Genomic DNA, 23,766 nt, shown 5'->3' with positions numbered 1-23,766 from the left:
GCGCCAGACCACGCCCCTGCGCATGACGTAAGCACGCCTCGTGCGTTGCGTCGCGGCGCTTGCTGGGGGCCCGGCTTTCGCCCGCTGCTGCCGCCGCCGCCGCCGGCCGCGGCTGCTCTCCCAAGATGGCGGCTCCTCCGGGCGAGTATTTCAGCGTTGGGAGCCAGGTGTCGTGCCGGACGTGCCAGGAGCAGCGGCTGCAGGGCGAGGTGGTAGCCTTCGATTACCAGTCCAAAATGCTGGCTCTAAGTATCCTTCTCTGCGTGGACCCTGAGGCCGGGTCGGCGTGTAGGTGCGGTGATGGGGGGGGCGGGGGACGGCGGCGGCAGCGAGGGCCCTCTCTCGGCCTAGGGGCGACCGGCTACCGCGGTGCCCCGAGCGCATGCGCACAGCCCTGAGTTCCCCTCCCCCTCCCGCGGGCCTTTCGGTCCACTTTGGTGACCCTTGTCTCCCACCCCTTGTGAGAGCTGGGCCCCAACTGAGGGCTGGTGGGTGGAGCAGGGCTTGACACGCGGGTGGCTCTTCGGGAGGGGACGATGTGTTTAGGGGACTCTGTGATTAAGGGAGGGGGGTAGTGGTGGGGAGAAGACTGGAGATTGGAGGCCGGATGGAGTGGGGGAGTCGTAAAGTGCTTTGGGGAGGGGTGTGTAGGTAGGGTCAGGAACTGCTAGTAGGGTAATGGTATGGACTTTTAAGAGTGGACTGTCTGCTGATGGGATTTGATTCAAGAAAGGGCGGTGGTGGGATGGTGGTCTAATGGGCCTTGCCAGTTTGGGGATGGGAAGTGCAGGACAGAGTTTGTATTTGAACTGGTGGCTAATTTTACCTGAGTCGGGTATGCTTGGTGTCACTGTGTATGCTGATTTTAAGGTTCTCAGTCATTTGAAAATTGCTGCTTAGGGGGTATTGGAATTGGAAGCCTGGTCTAGAGAGGACTTGCCACGTTTTTCGGGGGTTTATGACAGTGTGGGCTTCTGTTCAATTCGACACATTCCTTAGTAACTTCCATCCTTTTGAAAGTACCAATGCTAAATTGCATGGAAAAGGTGGCTCTGCTTCTTTGGGGTGGGAATGATTGCTGAACTACCCCACCAACTCACTGTTGGAAAACAAAACACTTCCTGATTGGAATAAATGAACCTCTGCCTCCCCCTTTATTTGAGCTACAGGTGGGTTTACACAAAGTATTTTTAGAAGGTAGCCTTGTCTTTAAAATGAAGTTTCTTATAGAGTCTGCTACCTTTTAATTGTGAGTTGTTGATTTCTAGCTCAGAAGGATTTCTTAATAAATGTCATACAACAAGAACAATTTCTTTTTGTTTGTGTTGTTTTAAAAACAAGAAATCATACTTGGCCTAAAACCTCTTCCTTTGGTGACTTAGTTGGAAGAGTCTTAAAAGGAAGACTCACTCTCTTTTTATCTGACATACAACAGGGTCTTAGTAATGGTTGGAAAATGAATGAATGGGTGGATGAATGAGTAAGGTCTCATTTTGGGTAGTTTCCTTCCCAATGGTGTAGTTTTTGCCTTTGAAAAATGGGAAATTTCAAGTGTGAAAAAGAAACTGAAAAAAAGAAAAAGCACGAAACCTGAATAAGTGAGGAGCACTTTCTAGATTCACGGAGATTTTAGTGCTACCCCAAACCTGGAAGCACTGGTGCTTCTTTGTGGTTTCTAAGTTTTAGACAAACAGTGCATCTGGCATCAAGACTGCATTTCTTCCCATAAAACCCATGGAGAAAGTGACAAGAGCCCTTTTGAGGGTTTCAATTTCTGACTATGTACAGCTTTAAAAAATTTGAGATTCTTTGCTTATGCATTTGGGCAGGAACAAGGCACTGGAGGTTTATTGAGAGCTAAGATTCCTGTGAGGCTTTCTTGGGGATGCTTTTCCTATGTGCTATATAGTTTTCTCTCTCTCTCTCTCTCTCTCTCTCTCTCTCTCTCTCTCTCTGTGTGTGTGTGTGTGTGTGTGTGTGTAGTTTTTGGGAACAGGATTTCTGAGTAGTCCTGGGTGTCCTTTAACTCCCTCTGTAGATCACCTGGCCTCAAATTCACAGCCTGAGCCTCCCCTGAGTGCTAGGATTAAAGGTGTGACAACACCACCCTGCTGCCTGGATTGTTGTATATACTACGTGTGCAGTGTTACCTTTGTTCTATTTTCCTTAACTTTATTTTTCTCAGAATGTCCCTCTTCCAGTGGAAAGCCCAACCATGCAGACATCTTGCTTATAAACTTACAATATGTTTCAGAAGTGGAAATAATTAATGATCGAACAGAAACCCCTCCTCCCCTAGCTTCACTCAATGTTAGTAAGGTAAGGACTGAAGGACAGTTCTAGCTGTCTGAAATGTTGGGAACTAGGGGTGCTCTACAGCTTTTGGTGATGTATACATTGTTCTCTTGTACTTTTATTTTATTGTCTTAACATTGTGGTATTCGGTTTTTCTCTTGGTGGGGTGGGGACTACTCTCTCTTTCCTTTTGAGATAGGTTCTTGTGTATTTTATGCCACCTTGAACTATATACATACACACACATACATACATACATACATACATACATACATACACACACACACAGAGTGTGTATGTGTGTGTGTCTGTGTGTGTGTGTGTGTGTGTGTCAAAGATGACTTTGAACTTCAGATTTCCCTGATTCTGCCTCCCAAGTTCTGGGATTACAGGTATGTGCTATCACACAGCTTCTGTGATGGTAGAATCAAACACAGGTCCTTTTTCCTGCATGCTAGGCAAGCGCTCAACTAACTTACTTCTTCCCCAACCTTTCTTTGGTTTGTGTGGGACCAGGGTCTCATGCAGCCTATGCTGGCCTTGAACTTTGCTATGTGAACTAAGTAATAATTACTTTGAATTCAGACCTCCCTGACTATACTCCTGAGTGGTACACTCCATAGTGAGTGTCATATGACTGGTTTGGTATCTTTTTCTAAAGTATATTTGTGTAACTTTTCCTCCCTTTATTTCTGAATATCTTTGATGCACCTTAAGAAATACCTTAAAACTGGGTGTGATGGAACACACCTTTAATCCCAGCACTTGGGAGGCTGAGATTTGCAGGTCTTTTTGAGTTCACCGCCAGCCTGGTGTACAAAACAAGTTCTAGGAAAGTCTGGGCTTTTACACAGAGAAACCCTGTCTTGGGGGGGGGGGTGTATGAAAGAAAAATGGTAGTACAAGCCTGCAGTATCAGTACTTGACAGACACAGGAAATTCAGAAGTTTAATCCTCAGCTGCAGAATGAGTTTGAGGCCAGCCTGGAATATATAAGACCTGACAAAGGGAAACAAATATCTTGAAAGTTGGCATGGTGGCGCATGGTTGCAGTTCCAGCGTGCAGGAGGCAGTGGTATGAGTACTGCTTGAAAACTTAAGGCTAGTCTGGTTTACACAGCCAACTCCAGACTGGTACAGTATACAAATAATAATAACAACACACATTCGTTTGTGTTTTTAGGCATTATTTTTGAGACAGTCACACTATGTATCACAACTTGCTAATGTGGACCACATTGGTCCTAAACTTGTGGAAGATTGACCTGCCTCTACCTCTCAAGTGTTTGGATTAAAGGCATGTACCTTCATACTCAGCCTGTCTATACCAAATGTTGTATGTATTCAGGTGGCCAAAGAGGACATCAGATCTTTGGAGCTGGACTGAGAGGCAGCTGTGAGCTGCCTCTGAAAGAGCAGCATCAGATGCTCTTAACCACTAATCATCTCTCCAGTCTCTACCCAGCCTAATCTTACTTCTCAAATAGAGTTTAGGTCTTGCTTTTGTCCTTTATAAAGAACACTGTGTGTGAATACCTTTGGAGGCTAGAGGTTGACATAGAATGTCTTCCTTTTTTACTTCTTATTTTATTTTTTGAGACAGCTTATTGAACGTGGTGCTCACTGATTGAGCTAGACTGGTTAGCCAGAAAACTCCAGAGTTCTGTTTGTCTCTTCCTAGAGCAGAAAATCCAGACACAAGCCACCACACCCAGCCTTTTTTTAACATGGATCCTAGGAGTTGAAATTGTGACCTCCTGTTTGTATGCCAAGCACTTCAACTGATTTACCTCCCAGTCTTTTCCCTTCACTCCTTTTATTTTATTTTATTTCACCCCCTTTTTGAACCTAGACATGTATTAATTTTTGGTGGTGTAAGAGGTGTTGCCTGTTAACCTAGAGTTATGTGATGTGGATATTTGTATATAATAGGTGAAAATTCTGAGTATTTCATACATTAGGAGACTCATGACAAAACTTTTGAAAGCCATAACCCAGATTTGGTGCCTCATGCCTTTGGTCCCAGCATTCAGTAGGCAGTCAGGTAGATTTCTTTTGATTCAAGGTCAGCTTGGTTTATACAGTAAGATTCAGGGCAGCCAAGGCTGCATGGAGAAATTTTGTATCGAATATTTGGGATATTTTAGTCATTTTAATCTTGCATGTCCAAGTTGATTTATGGGAACTTTGAGTCACATCTTTGACTCTTCAGTTCAATTAGTCAAACAAAATGTTGATCACTAATGATATCCCCTAACCCAGCCTTGCTAGAGCCTGTCCTGTCTTCTCTACGTGGAATGCTCTTCCAGAATAGCTGGAGACTTTACTAGGACTCAATAAAACAGTGCCTCTTTCAAGAAGTCTCTGCTCAATTGGCCTAAAGTAATCTGTAGCCATGATTTCTTCTTGGGATAGGGTGTCCTTCCCATCTGGTAGCTTATAGCACAATTGGGGCAGTTTTTGAGAGTGAAGGACCTGCTTTTATTTTACACTTGGGCAAAAGATCCTGGATAAACTGCCCTAAAGTTACTGTATGTATAGCTTTTTGTAATTATATGTTGGTTTACTTGTCTAATGTCTGTCTTGTCAAACAGTGCATAGCATATAATACCTGTTAGGTTCACTCACTTACTCTCTTTATATATATATATAGATATAGATATAAAAAATACTGCTGGTTTTTTATTTTAGTACTGGGGCCTTGTGTATGTTAGACAAGCACTCCAGCATTGAGCACACCCCTAGTTTTTTTGTTTGTTTTTTGCTTGTTGGTATATTACATAGTGTAGGTGTTTAGTGGGCAACTTGTGTGTTAGGCCTTCAGTTTAGTAGCAGCTGTCTGGGATTAGCTTGGCATGAAGTTTTCCCTGTAGAGGAGTCTTGTAATAATGTATGTTCTTCTGCCTCTCTAGGGAATGTGGTATGTTTGCTACAGTTGATCAAGGCAAGGAAACACTTAGGGAGCTGCAGCAGCAGATAGAGGGCAGGGAATGGAGTTACAAGAGATCTGCAACTCCCTTGTTAGAGTCCAGGGAAGTGGCGTATGGTTTTCTTGTTTTGTAAGTCATGACTAAGGAAAGATTTGGAAGGGTCTTAGGTTTTATCTCAAGGGTAGTTATATTCTGGCTGTCCCGGATTTTGAAGCTTGTAGATGTTTAAAGCCTGGCTTACTCAGATTCTTGCTACTAGGCTATTGAAGCTCTTTTGGTGGCCTTTGTTACAGCTCATGAAATTGTAAAAGATTTGAATGAGTGATTTATTCCTAGGGTGTTAGAAATGTAGGCTGTCACCCTCTGCAAGAAAAGTCTCTCCCCTGGACCTTACTGAATAGTAATGATTATTGGAAAGATGATGGTTTTCTCAAAAGACTGAAAAATGAAAGATTTCTGTCCTTGTGGCCAAGTACCACCATGTACAAGGATTGGATGGTAAGTGTGGTGCTTGTTATGTGGGTACCAAGAAGCAAGTCTGAGCATGTAAACATATGAGCTATTACAGCTATTACAGTAGAATTTTTTTGGCATTTAACCTCAAATCATAGCAGCTCTTACTTAGGTTAGTTTGTGGATTACCTTTGCTTTTATTGTTGGCTTGGTGCTACTTAGTGTTGGTTTGTTTTTGAGTTAATTTATTTTATTTGTTTATTTGTTTATTTATTTATTTGAGGCAGGTTTTCTTGGATTCCAGGTTGGCCTCAAATTTACTCTAGCTCAGGATGACCTTGAACTTCTGAGCCTTAACCTCCCAAGTGTTGAGATTGTAGGCATGCACCACTACTTGGTTTTGCTGGTTATTCTTAATAATTTACTAACATTGTTATAAACTGGTTGATACCCACTTTTAGTTTTAAAAAGCAGCAAGACGCAATAGCTTGGGGAACACCAGAACTCTTTCTTATACCTGTACAGCTCACTTGCCTATTCTGGAAAAGATACTGGAAGAGAAGGCAGAAACCAAAAGTTAGGTTGAGGAGTTTGGTTTTCTCTGGATTCATTTCAGTTTTCGTTTGCAGAGGTGTCTGAATAAAGTGTCTACTTTCCTTCCAAGCCAACTTTTTAGGATGCTGTAGCATTCCTCCTTAGAGTCTGATTCAGATGGACTGCCTGCTGGGCTCTTCTGAAAGTAATCAGAGTGGCTGTTCACCTGGCTCAAGTGACAGGCAAAGCTCTTAACTGAGCATGGAGCTCAGTGGTGGAGTGTTTACCTACCATGCACAGGGCACTGCTATTTATTTTTAAGACAGGCTTTCACTATACTGTCTGTCTGTTCTGGAGCTTGATGAGTAGATCAGCCTGGCCTTGAATTAATAGAAACCCTCCTACTACTGCCTCTCAAGCTGAGTGTATGCCACCCACCATACCTGCCAATGACTCATTTTTGATCTCCACTATTGCCCCCTCCCCAAATTTGTTCTTCTTCTTTTTCTCTCTTGGTTTTTTGAGTCAGTTTCTCCCTTGTTAACCCTGGATGTCCTGAGCTCACTCTGGAGATCAAGCTGACCTTGAATTCAGATCCTTTTGCCTCTTTCGTTTGCTGGGATTAAAGACGTTTGTGCCACCACTGCCCAGCTTGTCTTTTCTAATAACACAGGCTTGGGGTTTCACAGTGTTAAAGGGTTGTTTAAATGTGGGAGGGAAGTAATCTTCTCTGAGATGCCTGGAAGAAAGTCAGTACAGTAAAGTACAGAGATTTATAGTCTGGGGACCATTTTGCATTTAACAACTTCAGTAGGAGATCCTTGTATGCTGGTTCATCTTCCTGATGTAGTACATGCTCTCTACCTAAGTAAGCCTGTTGATACAAACCAGATAGCTGCTGGCATCAGTCTAGCAGGAAATGGAAGAGATGAACTTTATTTTTTTTAAAGAAATTATTTATTTTATGTATATGAGTGCACGGTCACTCTCTTCAGACTCACCACAAGAGAGATCTCATTACAGATAATTGTGAGCCGCCATGTGGTTGCTGGGATTTGAACTCAGGACCTCTGGAAGAGCAGTCAGTGCTCTTAACCACTGAGTCATTTCTCCAGCTCCCGAGATGAACTTTTAAAGGAAATAATAGTAGCTCACTTAGAGAAGGTATAAACTAGTGACTTCTGGAAATGAGCCAGTTTGCTTTAGATTAGCAGGTTCCTAGAATTTTTATGTCTAACCCTAGCAGCAGTATGGGAGAGGAAGCTTTGAGGTGACAGTGGAATTGTAGAAAGGAGAAGACTTGAATATTTTTGGGGACAAGGGAGATGGATGGAGTTTGAATTTAGGGCCTAGAAAATGCCATGCAAGTGCTGAGTGAGTTTTCCTTGAATAATTTTATCTATGCTAACCTAACCAACCCTGTTACAGTGTTCAGTGTTTCTTGATAGAGTCTTTCAAGGAAAAGACCAAGAACATATACACGCCAATCATTATTTGCACTGTAGCTCATTCTCTTTTCTTTTTCTTGTTTTTTTTTTTTTTTTTTTTTTTTTATAATCACGGTCTTATGTAGATCCAGACTGGTCTCCAACTCACTATATAGTTGAGAATGACTCTTCTGATCCTCTTGCTCTGATCCACCTTCAAGTGCTAGGATTTCAGGTATGTGCCAACATGCCTGATCGAAGAGTACTGGAGAATCAAATCTAGATAGAGCTTTGAGCATGCTTTCATTCCTACTTTCATCTGCCACTCTTGGTATGGTTTCCTGTGTAGCCTAAGATGGTCTGGCTTGGAATTCATAATCTTTCTGGCTAAAACTCTTAAATGATGATCTTACAGGTATGCATTACAGTACCAAGGAAAGGCAACAGTGTAGCAAAGTATCAACTTTGTACTGGCTACCACAACTAGTGTATAAATGATGGAGACATTCTCTTTGATAACTAGAACTAACAGGAATTTCTAGGACAATGTTATCACTTGGCATAATTCATCAAACATCTGACTGAGTGCTAAAGAACAGAGTGAGGACCACAGAACTAGGTGGCTATGCTTTTCCGAAAGCCTGTGTGATTCTTAAGAGGCTTGACCCTGTCAAAGCCAACACACATTTTGTCAGGTGTCCAACCTTTTGACATTGTGATATGACATGAACTCCATATGTGTTGGGCCCAATTCATAGCTATCCTGGAAGACATATAGCCCATGAGTTGCAGACTGAGCATGTCTGGAAAATGAGTGCATGCAGTGCCTTACATGTGATACAAATCTCTTATCATCTTGGTGTGTTAGAGGGAAGATGGAAATACACGGGAAATAGAGAAGTTAAGGATTCACCTCCCTTCCCAAACCCTTGACTGATTTATCAGCTTTTTCAGATTTATTTCCAACCTATTTTTCATGACTAATAATCAGTGAGTGACCAAATAGAACCAGAGCCTTGCAGTTGTGTATTGGTTTGTTTGTTTGAGACAGTTTTTCTTTAAGCCTTGGCTGTCCTGGAACTTGCTTTGTAGACCAGGCTGGTGTCAAACTCAGATCCACCTGCCTCTGCTCAGCCTAGATTTCTTTTTTTTAAAAAAAGAAACTATGTTTACTCTTTAAGTGTGGTATCATGGGGCTGGAGAGATGGCTCAGCACTTAAGAGCACTAACTGCTCTTCCAGAGGTCCTGAGTTCAATTCCCAGCAACCACATGGTGGCTCACAACCATCTCTAATGGGATCTGATGCTCTCTTTTGGTGTGTCTGAAGACAGCTACAGTGTACTTATATAAATCAAAATTAATTTAAAAGATTTTAAAAGTGCGCCACAATGAAGGACATACTGTCCTAATTGTTAATTGAATTTTACTAGCTACACAGCTAAGAATATAACCTTACAGATTTCTGGTAACTGATGGTTAAACTCCCAAAGTTTGAGTAAATTACTGGGTAGTAGATAGTTATTAGATTGTGGTTTGTTTGTGAGCCTAACCTATTATCAAGTGGTTCCCTTTATTGTATTTTTAAAAAAATATATAATTTATTTTTATTTTACGTTCATTGGTGTTTTGTATGTTCTGCATGTATGTCTGTGTGAGGGTGTCACAAGCTCTGGAACTAGAGTTGCAAACACGTGTGAGTTGCCATCTAGGTGCCGGGTCCTCTGGAAGAGCAGCTAAATCACTAAGTCACCACACACCTCACCCCCACTACATCCCAACAATGATATATTAAAGTATGGTGTCAATGCTAGGGTCAGAAGTATCCCTGATCACCCCCCCCCCCAGCTAGTTATGATTATATATATTTATTCCACAGTATTAGGGATCAAATCCATGGGCTTTAATATACTATGAAAGCAGAGGTCCTAAGTTCATTTCCCAGCAACCACATGGTGGCTGAAACCATCTGCAGTGCGATCTGATTCCTCTTTTGGTGTGTCTGAAGAGAGAGACAGTGTGCTCACATACATAAATAAATAAAAAAAGAAGAGCCATTGCTCTGGAGCTTGTGACTTGGCTCAGTCTACAGTGCAAATCAGCCAGCTGACTCCAGGGCCCTCAGGCCACTAATTACCAAGATACTTTCTCAGTGTCATGTGTATGTGATGAAGGACCACAGCCTGCAGGAAAAGGCAAATTGTGAGCCAGTATAATTGACAAAGTTGGGAGGTGATAGTTGAAAGTATGAAGTATCATGGTAGGTCCAGTGGTGGTATTACTTTCAGTAGAAGAGGAAGGTCTTGTCCGATTGGCTTAGTTTACTGGCTAAGAACAACTGGCAGTGGAAGCTCCAGGCTAGCTTAGGGACATGCTGGCCATTGCCCTGGAGATAAATAGTGAAGGATCCACACACTATTAAAGTATAGGATGTGGAATATGGGTCTCTCATAAAGCTCAAGCCATCCTCCAGCTTGTCCTGCTTCCAGTCTCCTAGTGCTGGGATCAGATGTGTGCACCATGTCTGTGTACCGTGCCCTAGAAGGACTTGTGACCATATAAATCATTTAACTGCTGGGAATTGTTAGCTCTACAATTGGTCTGTCTACCTTCTCTCTTGTTCTCTCTCCTTCCAGGCACTAGGAAATGTCAGGATGATTAAGACACTTATTTTTTCCCCAAGGAATTTCACATTTGTTGGGGGTATTGAGGGATGGAAGCATTTTTGAGAGGTATTCTTGGAATTGAATCCAGACTTTGGTGCATGCTAAGTACATTGTCTCTTGTAGGTACAGATCAATGGTTATAACAGCATAGGAAAGGAGGCAACAATCCTTTTTCTGTAAAGGGTCAGGCAGTCACTTTTTTATGCTTTGTGAACCATCCTGTAATAGACAAAACTAGTCAGTGTTTGTAGACTATATATAGCAAAAAAGCTATGATTGTGCTCCAGCAAAATTTATCTCAAGCAGGTAGTTGGCTGGATTTGGCTCCTAGTTGTGGTTCATGGACCCTTGGCATACTGAGCTTAAGTGAAGGCTTTCCATATGTGACCTTGGAAAATAAATGGCATTGCTCAGCTTGTCTATCTTTCATGTCACTGAGCTAGATTAGAAGCATTAGAGAAGAAACTGTTAAAAGCCTTGGAAAAAGCACAAAACACTTTTGTGGAGCTGGAGGGAATGTAGAGCTTCATGCATACTAGGCAAGTGCTGTACTGCTGAGCTATGTCTACAGCCCAACAATGTTTGATTTGACAAGAATCTGTATTCTTACGAGTGTGCATCATGGGGCTGGAGAGATGGGCTCAGCAGTTAAGAACACTGATGCTCTTAAAGGTTAAAATGTTCTTCCAGAGGTCCTGAGTTCAAATCCCAGCAACCACATGGTGGCTCACAACCATCTGAATGAGATTTGGTGCCCTCTTCTGGTGTGTCTGAAGATAGTGACAGTGTACTTACATAAAACATTAAATAAATCGGTAAGAAAAAAATTTAAAAAAGCAGTGTGCATCATATGCTTGTTTATTTTTATTTTGTTCACATTTCTGTGGGTACAAGCTATGTGAGTATGTGAAGATTGGATGACAGTTTTGAACAGGTTCTCATTCCACCATGGAGTCCTGGAGACCACACTCAGGCCATCAGGCTTGGTGGTGATTGCTTTTACTTGCTGAAGTATGTTGCCAGTTTCCTGACTTGGTGGTGGTATTGTTAGTGAGATGTTCCACTGTATAACTGAGGCTCGTCTTGAACTCATGATTCTTCTATATCCTTTATCAGGGTCACTGAAATTACATGTTTATGCTACCTCACCTGGTAGCTTTTTGTTGTTACATTATTATTTATTGCGTATATCACAGAGCTTGCTTACATGCATGTGCCACAACGTGCATGTGGAATTCAGAGGACAACTTGGGGGAGTCAGTTTTCTCCACCATGTGGGTCCCAGAGATAGAACTTTATTTAGGAGCTGAGATACCTCCCTAGCCTTGTTTATTTTTTAACTCAGATATTTTTGGTCATCTTGTGTTTACTGTACAGTATTTTGGGATTTTTAGAGGAGACATAAGCAAACAACAAAAGGAACAAAATTTTTATTAAAGTCCAGCTATGGTGTACATCTGTGATTCCAGCTACACAGGATGCTACTAAGGCAGGAAGACTTGAAGTTCAAGGCTGGCATGGCAGCTATGTGTCACACCCAAACACACACCCCTAAGTAACTTTGGAGCCAACACTGTCCTTGAACTCTTGGTCCTCCTGCCTCTACTTCCTGAGTGTTGGGATTATAGGCTTGAGTGAACGTGCTTAGCCATTTGTTTGGAAAATATTCCCTTTAGGATTTACATCCTCTTGAGCAGTTCTTTTAGCAAATACAAGATGGGTTTCTAATAGAGTGGTGGCTATGTGGTGGTTAGTGTTTTGAGATGATCTTGCTATATAGCCCAGGCTGGCTTGGAACTCATAATTGTCTTGCTTCCGCCTTCTAAGGGCCAAGGTTATAGCTGTGCACTGCCAAGTCTGGTTTGGATATGGGAACTCAGCCACTAATAGTGATCCTTTTTACTGTCTGTTTCTTTTATAACACTGTATACCTCAAAGATATAATAAAATTTATATGAAAGGGGGGAAGAAGCAATGAGCTCATTGGCTATAGGAAGGATTGGATTATATTGTTTTTTTTTTTTTAAAAAAAAACAATCCATAAGCTGCCTTCTCTGTGCCCATAACGGTAAAACAATATCTAATATCAGTGAGTGTGTTATAGCGCACCTGGTGCTATCAGCTTCCTCACAGAGCTTCTTTAATGGCTCTATTGTGAGATGGCTGTGTTTGAGCATCCATTCTCTGAGAGAAGTTGTTGAGGTCACTTTCATCTTGCATTCTACTTTGGTTTGTCTCTGACAGAAACAGGGTAAATTTGACAACAACAAACCTTGGTTTCAGAACCTTAAGACTGGGAAATCATTGTCTGTAGCTGAAGTGGTTTCTGTAGCTGCCAGTGATGCTGATAGAGCCTGTGGCATTGCTGACACATATTTGTATTTAAACCAATTAAAGATAAAATTTTGCCTGTGATATATATTGACTGACTGGGATCTGACTGGGATCTGGTTCCCTGTGATGTAATAACAGTATATGAACTCAACACTAGCAAGTTGAATTTGTACTATTTTTCATTACAACAAAGCATTAGTGTATTTTATCGTTAAGTACAGGAGACTTCCTTAGATTTACCTTTCTCTGGTCTTATTGCCTCAAGAAATGGTGGTTCAGTGTGTGAGGGACATACCTATTTTTATCAGCTGAAATAAATGGCTTTCTAGTGAAGAATTTGTGTCTTTGAAATGCTGAAGGAGATTACATACATTCTGCTAATTTAAAAGAAAACAGGTTATTGAGTGCTCTGCAAAGGGGACAGGCTGAGCAGAGGTAAGGTATTAGTGTTTTCAACAGGGTCCTGTTATGTAGGTCTGGCTGGCTTTGAAGTCATGCCAGTCCTAGATTGCAAAAAAGGACTGGGCAGGCAACTGGCTCTCAAAACATACCCTGCCCCCCTTATTACTTTTTGTAAGTTGACTGTTATGTTTATAAGGACTTTTATTGGCATCATCTTGGCTTCTGTAATTTTTTTTGTTGTTTTATTGATTAAATTTGTTCTTTGACATCTTCATTTGTGTAAACAGTACTATTACTTACTATTCTATTACTCTTACCTCCAACCTCTTCTAGCTCCTTCCTATCCCTGTTAACATGAACACTGTGCGTACATGATTGTGTGCCTTTATTTCCTACATTCTGTGGTTTTAACCTAATTTTAACCAAGACATCTGGTATGGCATTGGTTTGGACGTTTATGGAACCCGGTGGGTTCATCAACTGTTAGAAAACTGAAGACAGTTTTACTGTTCTTCTCTAGAATTCATTAATTAGACCACAGGCCATTGCACTCAACCATAGTTCCCTGTTTCAGAGTATTTTATTACTGTTGTGTGTATGATGCTGTGTAAGATTAGGTGTAGAGATCAGAGCACAACGTTTGGGGCATTTCCTCCCATCATGGTACCAGGGGTCATCCTCAGGTCATCATGCTCTTAGAGCAAGTACTGTTCCTCTCAGCCATCTTGCTGGAACCCAGACATCTTATGTATTCAAATTTATGACCATTTTCAACAGTAATTTAGACTTAAGAAAAAAAAAATGCATCTTAAGAATTTATTTTCAGGGCCTGTGAGTGCTCTTCGTGGAGGTGAAAGGGGTTCGTTTTCTGTTCCCACCTTCTTAGTTCTACAATTGAAACTCTTACCAGCCTTAGACTTTACTTTCTTGTTTTTGAAACAGGGTTTTACTTTGTAGCCAAGCTGGCTTGGAATGTAGAGCACTCCTGTTTTAGCCTCCCAAGTGCTGGGATTACAAGCATAGTTAGATTCTTTTTTGTTTTCCTTTCCCTTTTTCTGTTTTAAAATTAGGCTAGATTTCACTTTTCTTACTAAAAAATAAATTTAATTATTTATTTACTAAAAAATAAATTTAATTATTTATTTGTATGAATGTATTGGGGCATCCACATGCCACAGTCCGTAGTGGAAGTTGGAGGACAACATCAATGAGTCACACTCTTCCACATACCAGGCTGGGTGACTTTTACTCATAGAGCCATCTGTCACTAGCCCTAGAGTTAACTTTTGTTGGTGAAACTGGAAGATAAAGTAGTGGTCAAGAACACTTACTGTGGGCTAGGAGCTTGCGTCAGCATTTTTGGCTCTACTATTTCCCTTTGATTCAGCATTATATTCTAGGACACAGCTTCACATGAAGTACTGACTGTATTTTTTAGCTTCCAGATGTCCAAGATTTTAAGGAGATCTCGACCTTTCTCTCTTTCTCCTCCCCACTCTGTCTTTTGCTTGCACCTGTTAGAAATAGGTTGGGCCTTGCCTTCTGCCTGGCCTCAAGTGATACTACTTAAGTCTTCCTTCCAAGAAGCTGGGTCCACAAATGCATGATGCTGTACTTTGCCCAGAGCAGTGGTTTACTAAAACTTCAGGTACCCGAGCTTTCAGCTAGGAAACTGAGGCATACTCCCAGTATTGATGTTTAGAAGATACCTTTTTGAGGGCTTGTTTATTGCTAGCTAAGAATGGGTATTTTCCAGCAGCTGTAGTAGCACAAGTCTGTAATCCTACCACTGGGAAGCAGAAGCAAGTAGGAGGATTGCAAGTTCTAGGCCACCCTGAGCTACATGTAGTGAAACCCTACATCAGAAGGGTTTCCGGGGGTGCTGGGAAAAAGATAGCTCAACTGTTAAGAACATTGGCTGTTCTTCCAGAGGACCCAGGTTCAATTCCTAGCACCTACATGGCAGCTCACATCTGTCTCTAACTTGAGTCTCAAATGATCTGACACCCTCTTCTGGCCTCTGAGTATGAGGCATGCTTCTCGTACACAACCGTATACATGTATACAAAACACTCATACACTTAAAATCAATTACATTTAAAGGAGGAGAGGAGGTCCTACAATCATGCCTTCCATCTGACTGATCCAGCAGTGGGTTTTTAGCTACTCTGTTCTGCCCCCCCTCTCCACCAGGCTTGCAGGCAGCACCAGCCATTTCAGATGGCAGCTGCTGCTAACCTCTCTGCAAGGGCAGCCTATGAGACCCAAATTCAAAGGAGAAAGGCAAACTGCACAGTGAAGTCAGTAGGTCACAGCAGCAGGTTTCTCCCTTGACTCTGCTTCTCTTGTCCTGTCAGCTGTCTCTGTCTGTTAAGTGGTTGCATTAAGAATCCCTCTGGAGTCCTCACAGCACCTGTGCTTTCTTGGGTGCATGAGAATAGACAGCTTAGCTAGCAACAATATGAAGTACACATTGCTAGGGTTTTCTTGTGAGCCTTCTTTTCCCCCTTCATATCACAGAGTATGCAAAGGTTCCATGAAAGTTCTGGTATTCATTAAACCACATGACTAGGAGCTATTTAATATATATATATATATATATATATATATATATATATATATATATATATATATATATATACACACACACACACACACACACACATATATAAATCTTTTACTTGTCTTGTATGTGTATGGATACACTTGTGCATACATGTGAAAGTCAGGGCAGTTTGCAGGAGCTGGTTCTCCTTCCATCCTATGGGTTGTGGTTATTGAGCTCAGGTCAGTGGGGTTGGTGGCAAGTACTTTTACCCACTGAACCATCTCAGGCTGGAGCCACTTAATACTGATGCTCTTTGTTTTGGTATCATGTTCATGTGGTTTTTCTTTTCTTTGCCCACATCAAGATGTTATTTATAAAGTGACCTCAGAAGGAAGCTCTGGTTTGTAGAAGTTACTTTGTTTTCAGTGAGAATAATACACATTTTGGAGTGGGGAGGCAAATTCAGGTTGACAGGTACATCACTTCAATTAAGCCACATACAATTAGTGGCTCTTAAACTTGGTGCTTTTTTTTTTTTTTTTTTTTTTTTTTTTTTTGAGGTGCTGACTGGTTCTTGTTTTGATTGGAAGCAAAGCCAGCAGCTAGCACTGATAATAAACATAGGGTAGGTGATACTCAAATGATTATTTTAAAGTGTACTAAAAACCTTATCTAGCTCAAGATTATCACTGGGCACCTTTGCTACTGAGAATAGCATACTGAGGATTAGGTCTCTCTGTCTTTAGTCAAAAACCATAAATTTGCTAATCTGGGATAACTGGAATATATCTGTTTATAATAGTATGGGCATATATAGGTCCATTATAATAGTGTGGGCATATATAGATTCATTTGTAAACAATGATGTTCATTTCCTCTACAGAAGACTGGTCTGTAATCTGAGTTTATTTCTGATTGTTAAGAGCAAGATCAAGGTGATGTTGCCACCCCCCACCCCCCACTCTGTCCCCTCTGACTCTGATTTTTGAGGAGAGGACACGAATATTGATTGTCTTTTGTGGGAATAAACTCTATGCCTGATTGGGTCTTTTTGAGACAGCATCTCATGAATACATCCCAGCCCCTGGAAAGTTGCTGTATAGCTGAGAATGATTCGGAACTTCTGATCCTAGCCTTTGTTACCTTACCCTAGTTTCTATAGTGCTAGGTCAAACCCAGTGCTTCAACTGAGCCAGTGCTGTATCAGCTAAGCTGTAGCCTAAGCCTTGGAGCATCTGTGAGAGAAACTGACCCATTGTTCAACTATCCAGTGAAAACAAAGCCTTAAAGCCCTTTCTTTCTTCCTAAAGAATTATTTGTTTTATGTATGTGAATACACTGTAGTTGTCTTCTGACACATCAGAAGAGGGCATCAGATTTCATAACAGATGGTTGTGAGCCACCATGTAGTTGCTGGGATTTGAACCTGGGACCTCTGGAAGAGCTGTCAGTGCTCTTAACTACTGAGCATCTCCAGCCCAAAAGAGAATCCTTAAAGTTCTTTCACATTGCCATGAAACACAAGTAAACTGCTGGCTGAAGGTGATTGAATCTGCAGTTAAGGGGAGGGCTCTGCAGCCCAGGTAGTGCATCATAGAGTAGTTGAGCCAGGAAGTAAAGCATAGGTCAGGGCAGGAGCTGTGGCCCTCAGGGCCTCTGAGAGGTGCCACTGCCCTCTGGTTTACCCTCCTTTCCTTGGAGACTTCATTTTCTGAGACATTGTTTGGAAAGCAAGACTCAAGGAAACCCCTTGTGGTTGGTTACCAGGGTTTTCTTGATTCCTGAAAAGGCGTTGATTGTTGCTTAAAATACACACCAGCAGTTTTCTTTCCATAGAAACTCAGTGTTTCCAAACTTCAGGCTTTCTCATTTCAGTTGGAATTGACTTGCTCAGAGTACATTGATTCCTCTGTGAAGTTGTAGTCTGCTAGGCCAGAACAAGCATCCAAGCCCAAAACATAATTACTGTACTGTAGTTGTATTTGTATCTGTCCATATCTGGAGACCAGGTGATCTCTGGCTTCAAGTCACAGGAGTTTTGTCTGTTTCTGCTTTTACCTGGAGAGGCTAAAAATGACAGCATATGTGAGCTAGCCCCTCTGGTCACATAAGTGTTTACTAGTACTGTTTGTTTAGTGTGCTGCAGCTTTATTATGTTTATATGCATGAACTGTGTTCGTGGAACAGAAAATCTTTACATCATTATCTTGCTTTTCATATGTATTATTTGCCTGTTTTTCTTTTGTTGTTACTTTTTTTTGTTTTTTGTTTTTTGTTTATTTTTGTTGTGGTTTTTTTGAAACAGGATTTCTCTAGTTCTGGCTGTCCTGGAACTTGCTCTGTAGACCCAGGCTGGCTTCAAACTCACAGAGATCCACCTGCCTCTGCCTCCTGAGTGTTGGGGAGTAAAGGCGAGCACCACCACACCCCCAGGCTGTGCTTGTTTTTCTTAACTACCTTGCATAACACATTTGCTTTGTCTCATACTGAAAGTTTTTCTAGCAAACAGTAGTGTAAGGTGGAAGCATACAGGTTGACAGGGTCTTACATTTTAGTAGACTACCAGATTTTACTAGAATTTCCTTTGATCAGTTTATGAATGATCCACCAGGGGGTAGTGAAGCAGCAGGTATGAGGTAGAACAGAACTCAGACCATTCCTTTTTCTGTAAGCAGAGTGGGTCAGGGCTTTCCTCAGCTCAGAGGAAAGTAGGTTAGGTTTCCTTAGTCTTGGGCTGTTAGATGAGCATACGGTCGGTGCTGGACAAGCTGAGCATTGATTGCTCTGTCTCAACTCTTGGTCTGTTAAAGTGCATATTGGTAGGCGACCTGCACTCTGTTCTTTAAGAAGTGTGTGATTGTGTTTCTCTCTGACCATCACTTCCCAGAGCCATCCCTCACCCTGTCATACTCTCCATGCTCATTTTCCTGTTCCTTTTTACAGGAATTGCTTTGTGTTTTCACAATCTCTTTGGGATGAATCTCTGAAGTAGCACATTACATGTTTGGCACATAGGAAGCCCTCAAGAAGAATAGAAAAGGGGTGTGTGCCAGGAATTGCAAGCGGTAACTAGATGCTGTATATGAGGGTTGTTTGTTTCATTGGGTCTCTAATCATGATGACTTTAGACTAATCTTTGCTGACTGCGTTTCCTTAGTTTGAGGTTCTGAGTTGGAAAGAAAGAAGGGGAACACTTTTATGAGTCTTTTTTCTGTCACCCCAGCTTGCCAGCAAAGCACGGACAGAGAAGGAGGAGAAGCTGAGCCAGGCCTATGCAATCAGTGCTGGCGTCTCCCTGGAAGGCCAGCAGCTCTTCCAGACCATTCACAAGACGTAAGTTGGGGGAGCATAGGGGTTTTTATTCCTAGAGCTGATTCTCTCTGACTGGCTGTCGGACGAAAGTCTTCTGAGTGGTTGTCTTGCTGAAAGCGTACCACGGCAGCTGAAGTAGTTGTTGGCAGCATATTGCCATCCAGAGATGTGGCATTTGAGCTCCCTTTGCACAGAATACTGTGATCCTGAATCAGTCATTGCAATCTTTTTGTTTGTGAAAGCTTGTTTGGGATCACAATGTCTTATAAGGATCTCTGGTAGTAAGTAGTAATCTATAACTTAGAGCTCATGATTAGCTTCCTATTTGTTGTTGTTATTGCCGTTCTTACCTCTAAAGATAGCTTATGGTTTTATTAAAGGAAGTTATATCACTTTCCCTAGTTTGCCTTGGGACAATCACAGGGAGTTAGGAAGAACAGAAGGCAGCCTTTTTACCTCCTCCTAAAACACATGTTGTCACAGCAGAAGTCATTTGACTCTACTAGCTTCCCTAAGTGCTGAAAAGCTAGAACATTTGACACCCTCCTCAGCCCCTCCCCCATGGGCTGCCTTCTGTTACCCTGTTTAACCACCCAAGGTCTGATGCACAGATGGCAGCTGGCTGTAGAACTGTCTGGGTATATCCGAGCATTTCCAGGTATGTGAAGGAATTCTCTTAGTAGCATCAGCTGCCCTGGGATTCCCCATGTGTGAACCCAAATGACTCTTCCTGGTCTGGCAGGTGTCCATGTATCTGGTAATTGAGTGGGGCCAGTTGGAGTGCAGCTTGCATGGTTGAGGGTAGAGGCTGGATGGAAGCGAAGTACAGATCGCTATTTCTAGAAGTGCTATTTTTTCCCCTAGGGCAAAGGTGGGCAGATTATGCCGACAAGTCAGATCTGCCCCTTATATATGCGTCCGTCATCTGTTGGCAGATTTCTGTAGCTGCTTATGATCTGACACTGTCTAGAAAGCAGTTGGCAGCCTCTGCTCTAGACCACTAAGTCAGTTTTAGTGATTTAGGTCTGGTTGTTCATTTGTAACTTGATTTGAATTTCTGAGACTGCCACCAAATGTTTTATGATTCTCCAGGCCCTTGATGATTCAGTCTAATAGTTCTGGGCTCTCACTAGGATAATGTGTATTAGTGCCATTGCTTTCTTGTTCAGAAATGCCCAGAGAATGTTTGTTGTCTCCTCTCTCTGGCTCAAATAATGAGCTGAGAACTTGCCTACTGGTCTAATAGTAATTTTTCTCGTCCTTTTCCTTTCCTTTCCTTTTCTTTTTGAGATAGGATTTCTCTGTGTAGCCTTGGCTGTCCTGGAACTTGGTCTGTAGACCAGGCTGGCTTCAAATTCAGATCCATCTACCTCTGCCTCCTAAGTGCTGGGGTTTTAAAGTCATGGGCCACAATACCTGGCTCTGAGTTAGTTCCTCATTAAATGGGAGGAATGGGGTGTCCACAGGGTATCACATTTATCTATATTCTTCTCCTTCCAGCATTAAAGACTGTAAATGGCAAGAAAAAAACATTGTAGTCATGGAAGAAGTTGTTATTACACCCCCATATCAAGTGGAAAATTGTAAAGGCAAAGAGGGGAGTGCACTGAGCCATGTACGCAAAATAGTAAGTAAAGGAGCCATGGAGCTTTTGGAGGGGAGGATTCCTTGGCCTTGGACCTCCCTTGTCAGCAGGACACCTGTGCTCCTGCAGTGGTGATGTCCCTGCTCAGTGGGCTCTGCAGCTGTGTCTTGGACAATGTGAGGATAAAACCTTGGTGGTATGGGATAGCGTGAGCAGTCAGCCCTGTGTCTTACACTACATAATTGCAGAATTACAGCACATATAATAGTATAGGCTCTGAACCAGGTGGATTCTTAACTGTAAGTTATGAACTATAGGTTCTGCTTTAGAGTGTAACAGTTGTAGAAAAACAACTTTTAATCTCTGGTTGAGAGACCATCATTATGTCTCTTTGGGTTGTGGGCTTTTTAATTCATAGGTGTGTTTTGCATATGTATATGCAAAATAGATACCATACATGCATCCACCTATCCATCCATACATATGAGACTGTACACCAAGTATTTGTCTGGTGCCTATGGAGGTCAGAAGAGGGTATTGGGATTCTATGAAACTAACTATAGCTGGCTGTGACCTACCATGTGGGTGCTGGGAATCGAATCCAGGTCCTCTTAAGCACCGAGCCACTCCTCAGGCCTGCGCTGTTGTAGATTTAGAAAGTATTATAGGACTGATTTTCCTACCTACTAGCTTTTTCTTCTATATTTATGTCAGATAGGAAGAAGGGGCTTGAAGAGATGGCTCAACAGTTAAGAGCACTTGCTGCTCTTCAAGAAGACATGAATTCTGTTCTCCGAATTTATGTAAGGCAGCTTACAACTCTTTGTATTCTAAACTTCAGTGGACCCAAGACTTCTGACACCTGCATTCTCTTACTTGTGCACATATTCAACTACGCATGGTTAAAAATAAAATAATGCAATACATTGCTATAAAGGAGGGAGAAATTTTGGTGGTAGTAATTACCCCATTTTATTATGTATTAGTTTATAGCTACACTAGTAAGCTAGTCTTAGCTTAGCTTCCACACATATGGCTGAAAAAAGGTTTCTGTTGTCTCTCTAGGGGGTGGGGTGCAGGGAGCATCGGATAACAGCAAGCCAAACTACCGGGGTTGGGAAGCTTGGCTAGGAGACCTTGCCCCATCTCTATTTCTGACTTGACTGCTTGGTCTCTTGCAGGTTGAAAAACATTTTAGAGACGTGGAAAGCCAAAAGATACTGCAGCGTTCACAAGCCCAACAACCACAGAAGGAAGCTGCCCTGTCATCCTGAGTCCACAAACATGGGGACTCTTGTAGCATCCAGCCACAGAGATGGTGGTGGTGGCTTCGGCGGAGGCAGGCCGGGGGAGGGAAGGGATCCTGTATTTCTTGCTGACTCTTATTAGAGTCAGTGTTTCAAAAAAAAAAAAAAAAACAAAACAAAAAAAAAAAAAACAAAAACAAAAAAACTAGACTTGAACAAACTCCCAACAAAAAAGAACAAGAGAATAATTTAAACATTGAATCATTACTTGACTAGCAGACCGGCCCACCATGTCCTTCACAGTCGTCTGGAGCAGTCATCTTGTTAGTTTTATTTTTGCAAATTTCTTTTCGTTCTGCCCTTCACCTGTGACTTTCCTTCCCTAGTCTGTTTCTGCCATTCTGATTTTGTAAGTAAGTGGATATACTTGCCTTCTGAATGATTGAAAGAAACTTCTACATCTTTTCTTCCAAAATAAAAGTAACAAGCTGACTGTGATTCTGAAGTTGAGACCAGAGAGAACAGAAGACAGAGGGTCTCACTTTGAATTTTTCATTTTTTTTCTTTGACTTTTTTTTTCTTTTTTTGCACAGGGCATGGCTTGAATTAGTTTTATTTTTCTTAACTTTAAATATATATATGGAAATATATATTAAAATGTTCTCTAAGTATTTTCTGCTTCTCGCAGGTCTCTTTTTACTAGATCATGGCCACTCTTCCCACCTCATCCCTCTGAAAACAAAAATGTATTGTTCTTTCTACCACCCAGAGCCCAACGATTAACTTGACTTAGTTCACAGCGAGGATCTCCTGCAGCCCTGCAGAGCCAGTGTGCAGACGGGATTTGGCCTTGAGGGTCCTGATGGCTTTCTGGTTTTTAACTGTATGTAACTCTCACATTCGGTCCCAACCTCAGGACTCCCTCTGCCTTTGTTTTCATGGTACTAGATGAACTCTGAACACCTTCCACTTGGGAGTCAGCCCCTTCCCTCCCCCGTGCCTCTGCAGGAAGAACTCACTTGCATGGCACATCTCATCTCTTCCTTCGGGCTGATTTTCTCTTCTAAGAAACCTGGACTCCAACTACTCTAGTCTTTCTTAAATCTATGTCCAGAGCCTCTAGCCCAGGAACAAGCTGGAATGACCTCTAGTTTCTCTTCTGCCATCCTCCTGCTCTTCTGTCCCTCCTACCCCTGAAATCTTACAAGCTAATGACAGTTTGTATGTGCTCAGCCAATGGGCAGAAACCTGGAAAGAATTTCTGGACTTTAGCCCACCGGTTTGCCTGGTTTGACTAACCTGTTGAGAGCTGAAACTGGTACTTGTTGGCCCTGCACCTCCAGGGTAGTGTCATGGGGCAGAGTGCCACCACCTGAATATCAGGCACTGAGTGGGACATGGTGATGCTCATGTGACTGGCTAGAGCTTTGGGATAGGGTGGGGCTAATTTTTTTTTTTTTAATTTTTTTTTTTTTTTTTGGGCCATGATCTCTTTTTCCTTTTTTTTTTTAATTAAATAAATGGATCAAAATTAAATAATTCAAGCCCTGCCTTCAAAATGGAAAAAACTTTTTTTTTTAGTATTGTTTAGCAAAAACAATAAAACCCAAATTTTTTTAACCGTCACTTATGTCTGATTTGTGCGTATTTTAGCGCCCAAAATGAGCTGTCTGAAATGTAGAGGAAGGTGTGTCTACTGAGCTCAGCCTTTGTCTTTATATTGCCTGCTTTTCTTTTTAACCATTCTTTTTACCCCTGAGAAGTTGTCTAGAGGTGCTGGGTAAGGTGTGTTATAAAGAGCAACTAGGGTCAGAGTGATTGGTGCAAAGCCTGCTGACCCCAGTTTGAATCCTGGATTACACATCATGGAGGAGACCCAACTCCACAAAGTTGTCTTTTGGCCTCCACATACAGACTGCAGTATGCATGATCATGAATACACACAAGTTTTCAAAGGGGAGGGACCCAATGTTTCTAGCTGTGTGTGTTGAGATTTGTAGGGCTCCATTCATTGTAAGGATTTATAGAGCAGCTG

The 23,766-nt window shown here is 42.0% G+C and overlaps 1 protein-coding gene across 1 annotated transcript; it reads left to right on the top strand.

The window, feature by feature from the left end:
* The first annotated feature begins 76 nt into the window (after positions 1–76).
* Positions 77–23,351, top strand: LSM12 (LSM12 homolog). Its single transcript, XM_080923017.1, has 5 exons — positions 77–249; positions 2,186–2,319; positions 18,811–18,920; positions 20,400–20,526; positions 21,666–23,351. Exons 1-5 carry the CDS (start codon positions 126–128, stop codon positions 21,756–21,758), a joined length of 588 nt encoding a protein of 195 aa, XP_080779143.1. The 5' UTR covers positions 77–125; the 3' UTR covers positions 21,759–23,351.
* The last annotated feature ends 415 nt before the right edge of the window (positions 23,352–23,766 follow it).

The sequence above is a fragment of the Micromys minutus genome (genome assembly GCF_963924665.1).
Source record: "Micromys minutus genome assembly, chromosome: 10".
Lineage (NCBI taxonomy): Eukaryota > Metazoa > Chordata > Mammalia > Rodentia > Muridae > Micromys > Micromys minutus.
Note: the sequence above shows the minus strand (reverse complement) of the source record. Positions and strands in the feature narration are given on the sequence as shown.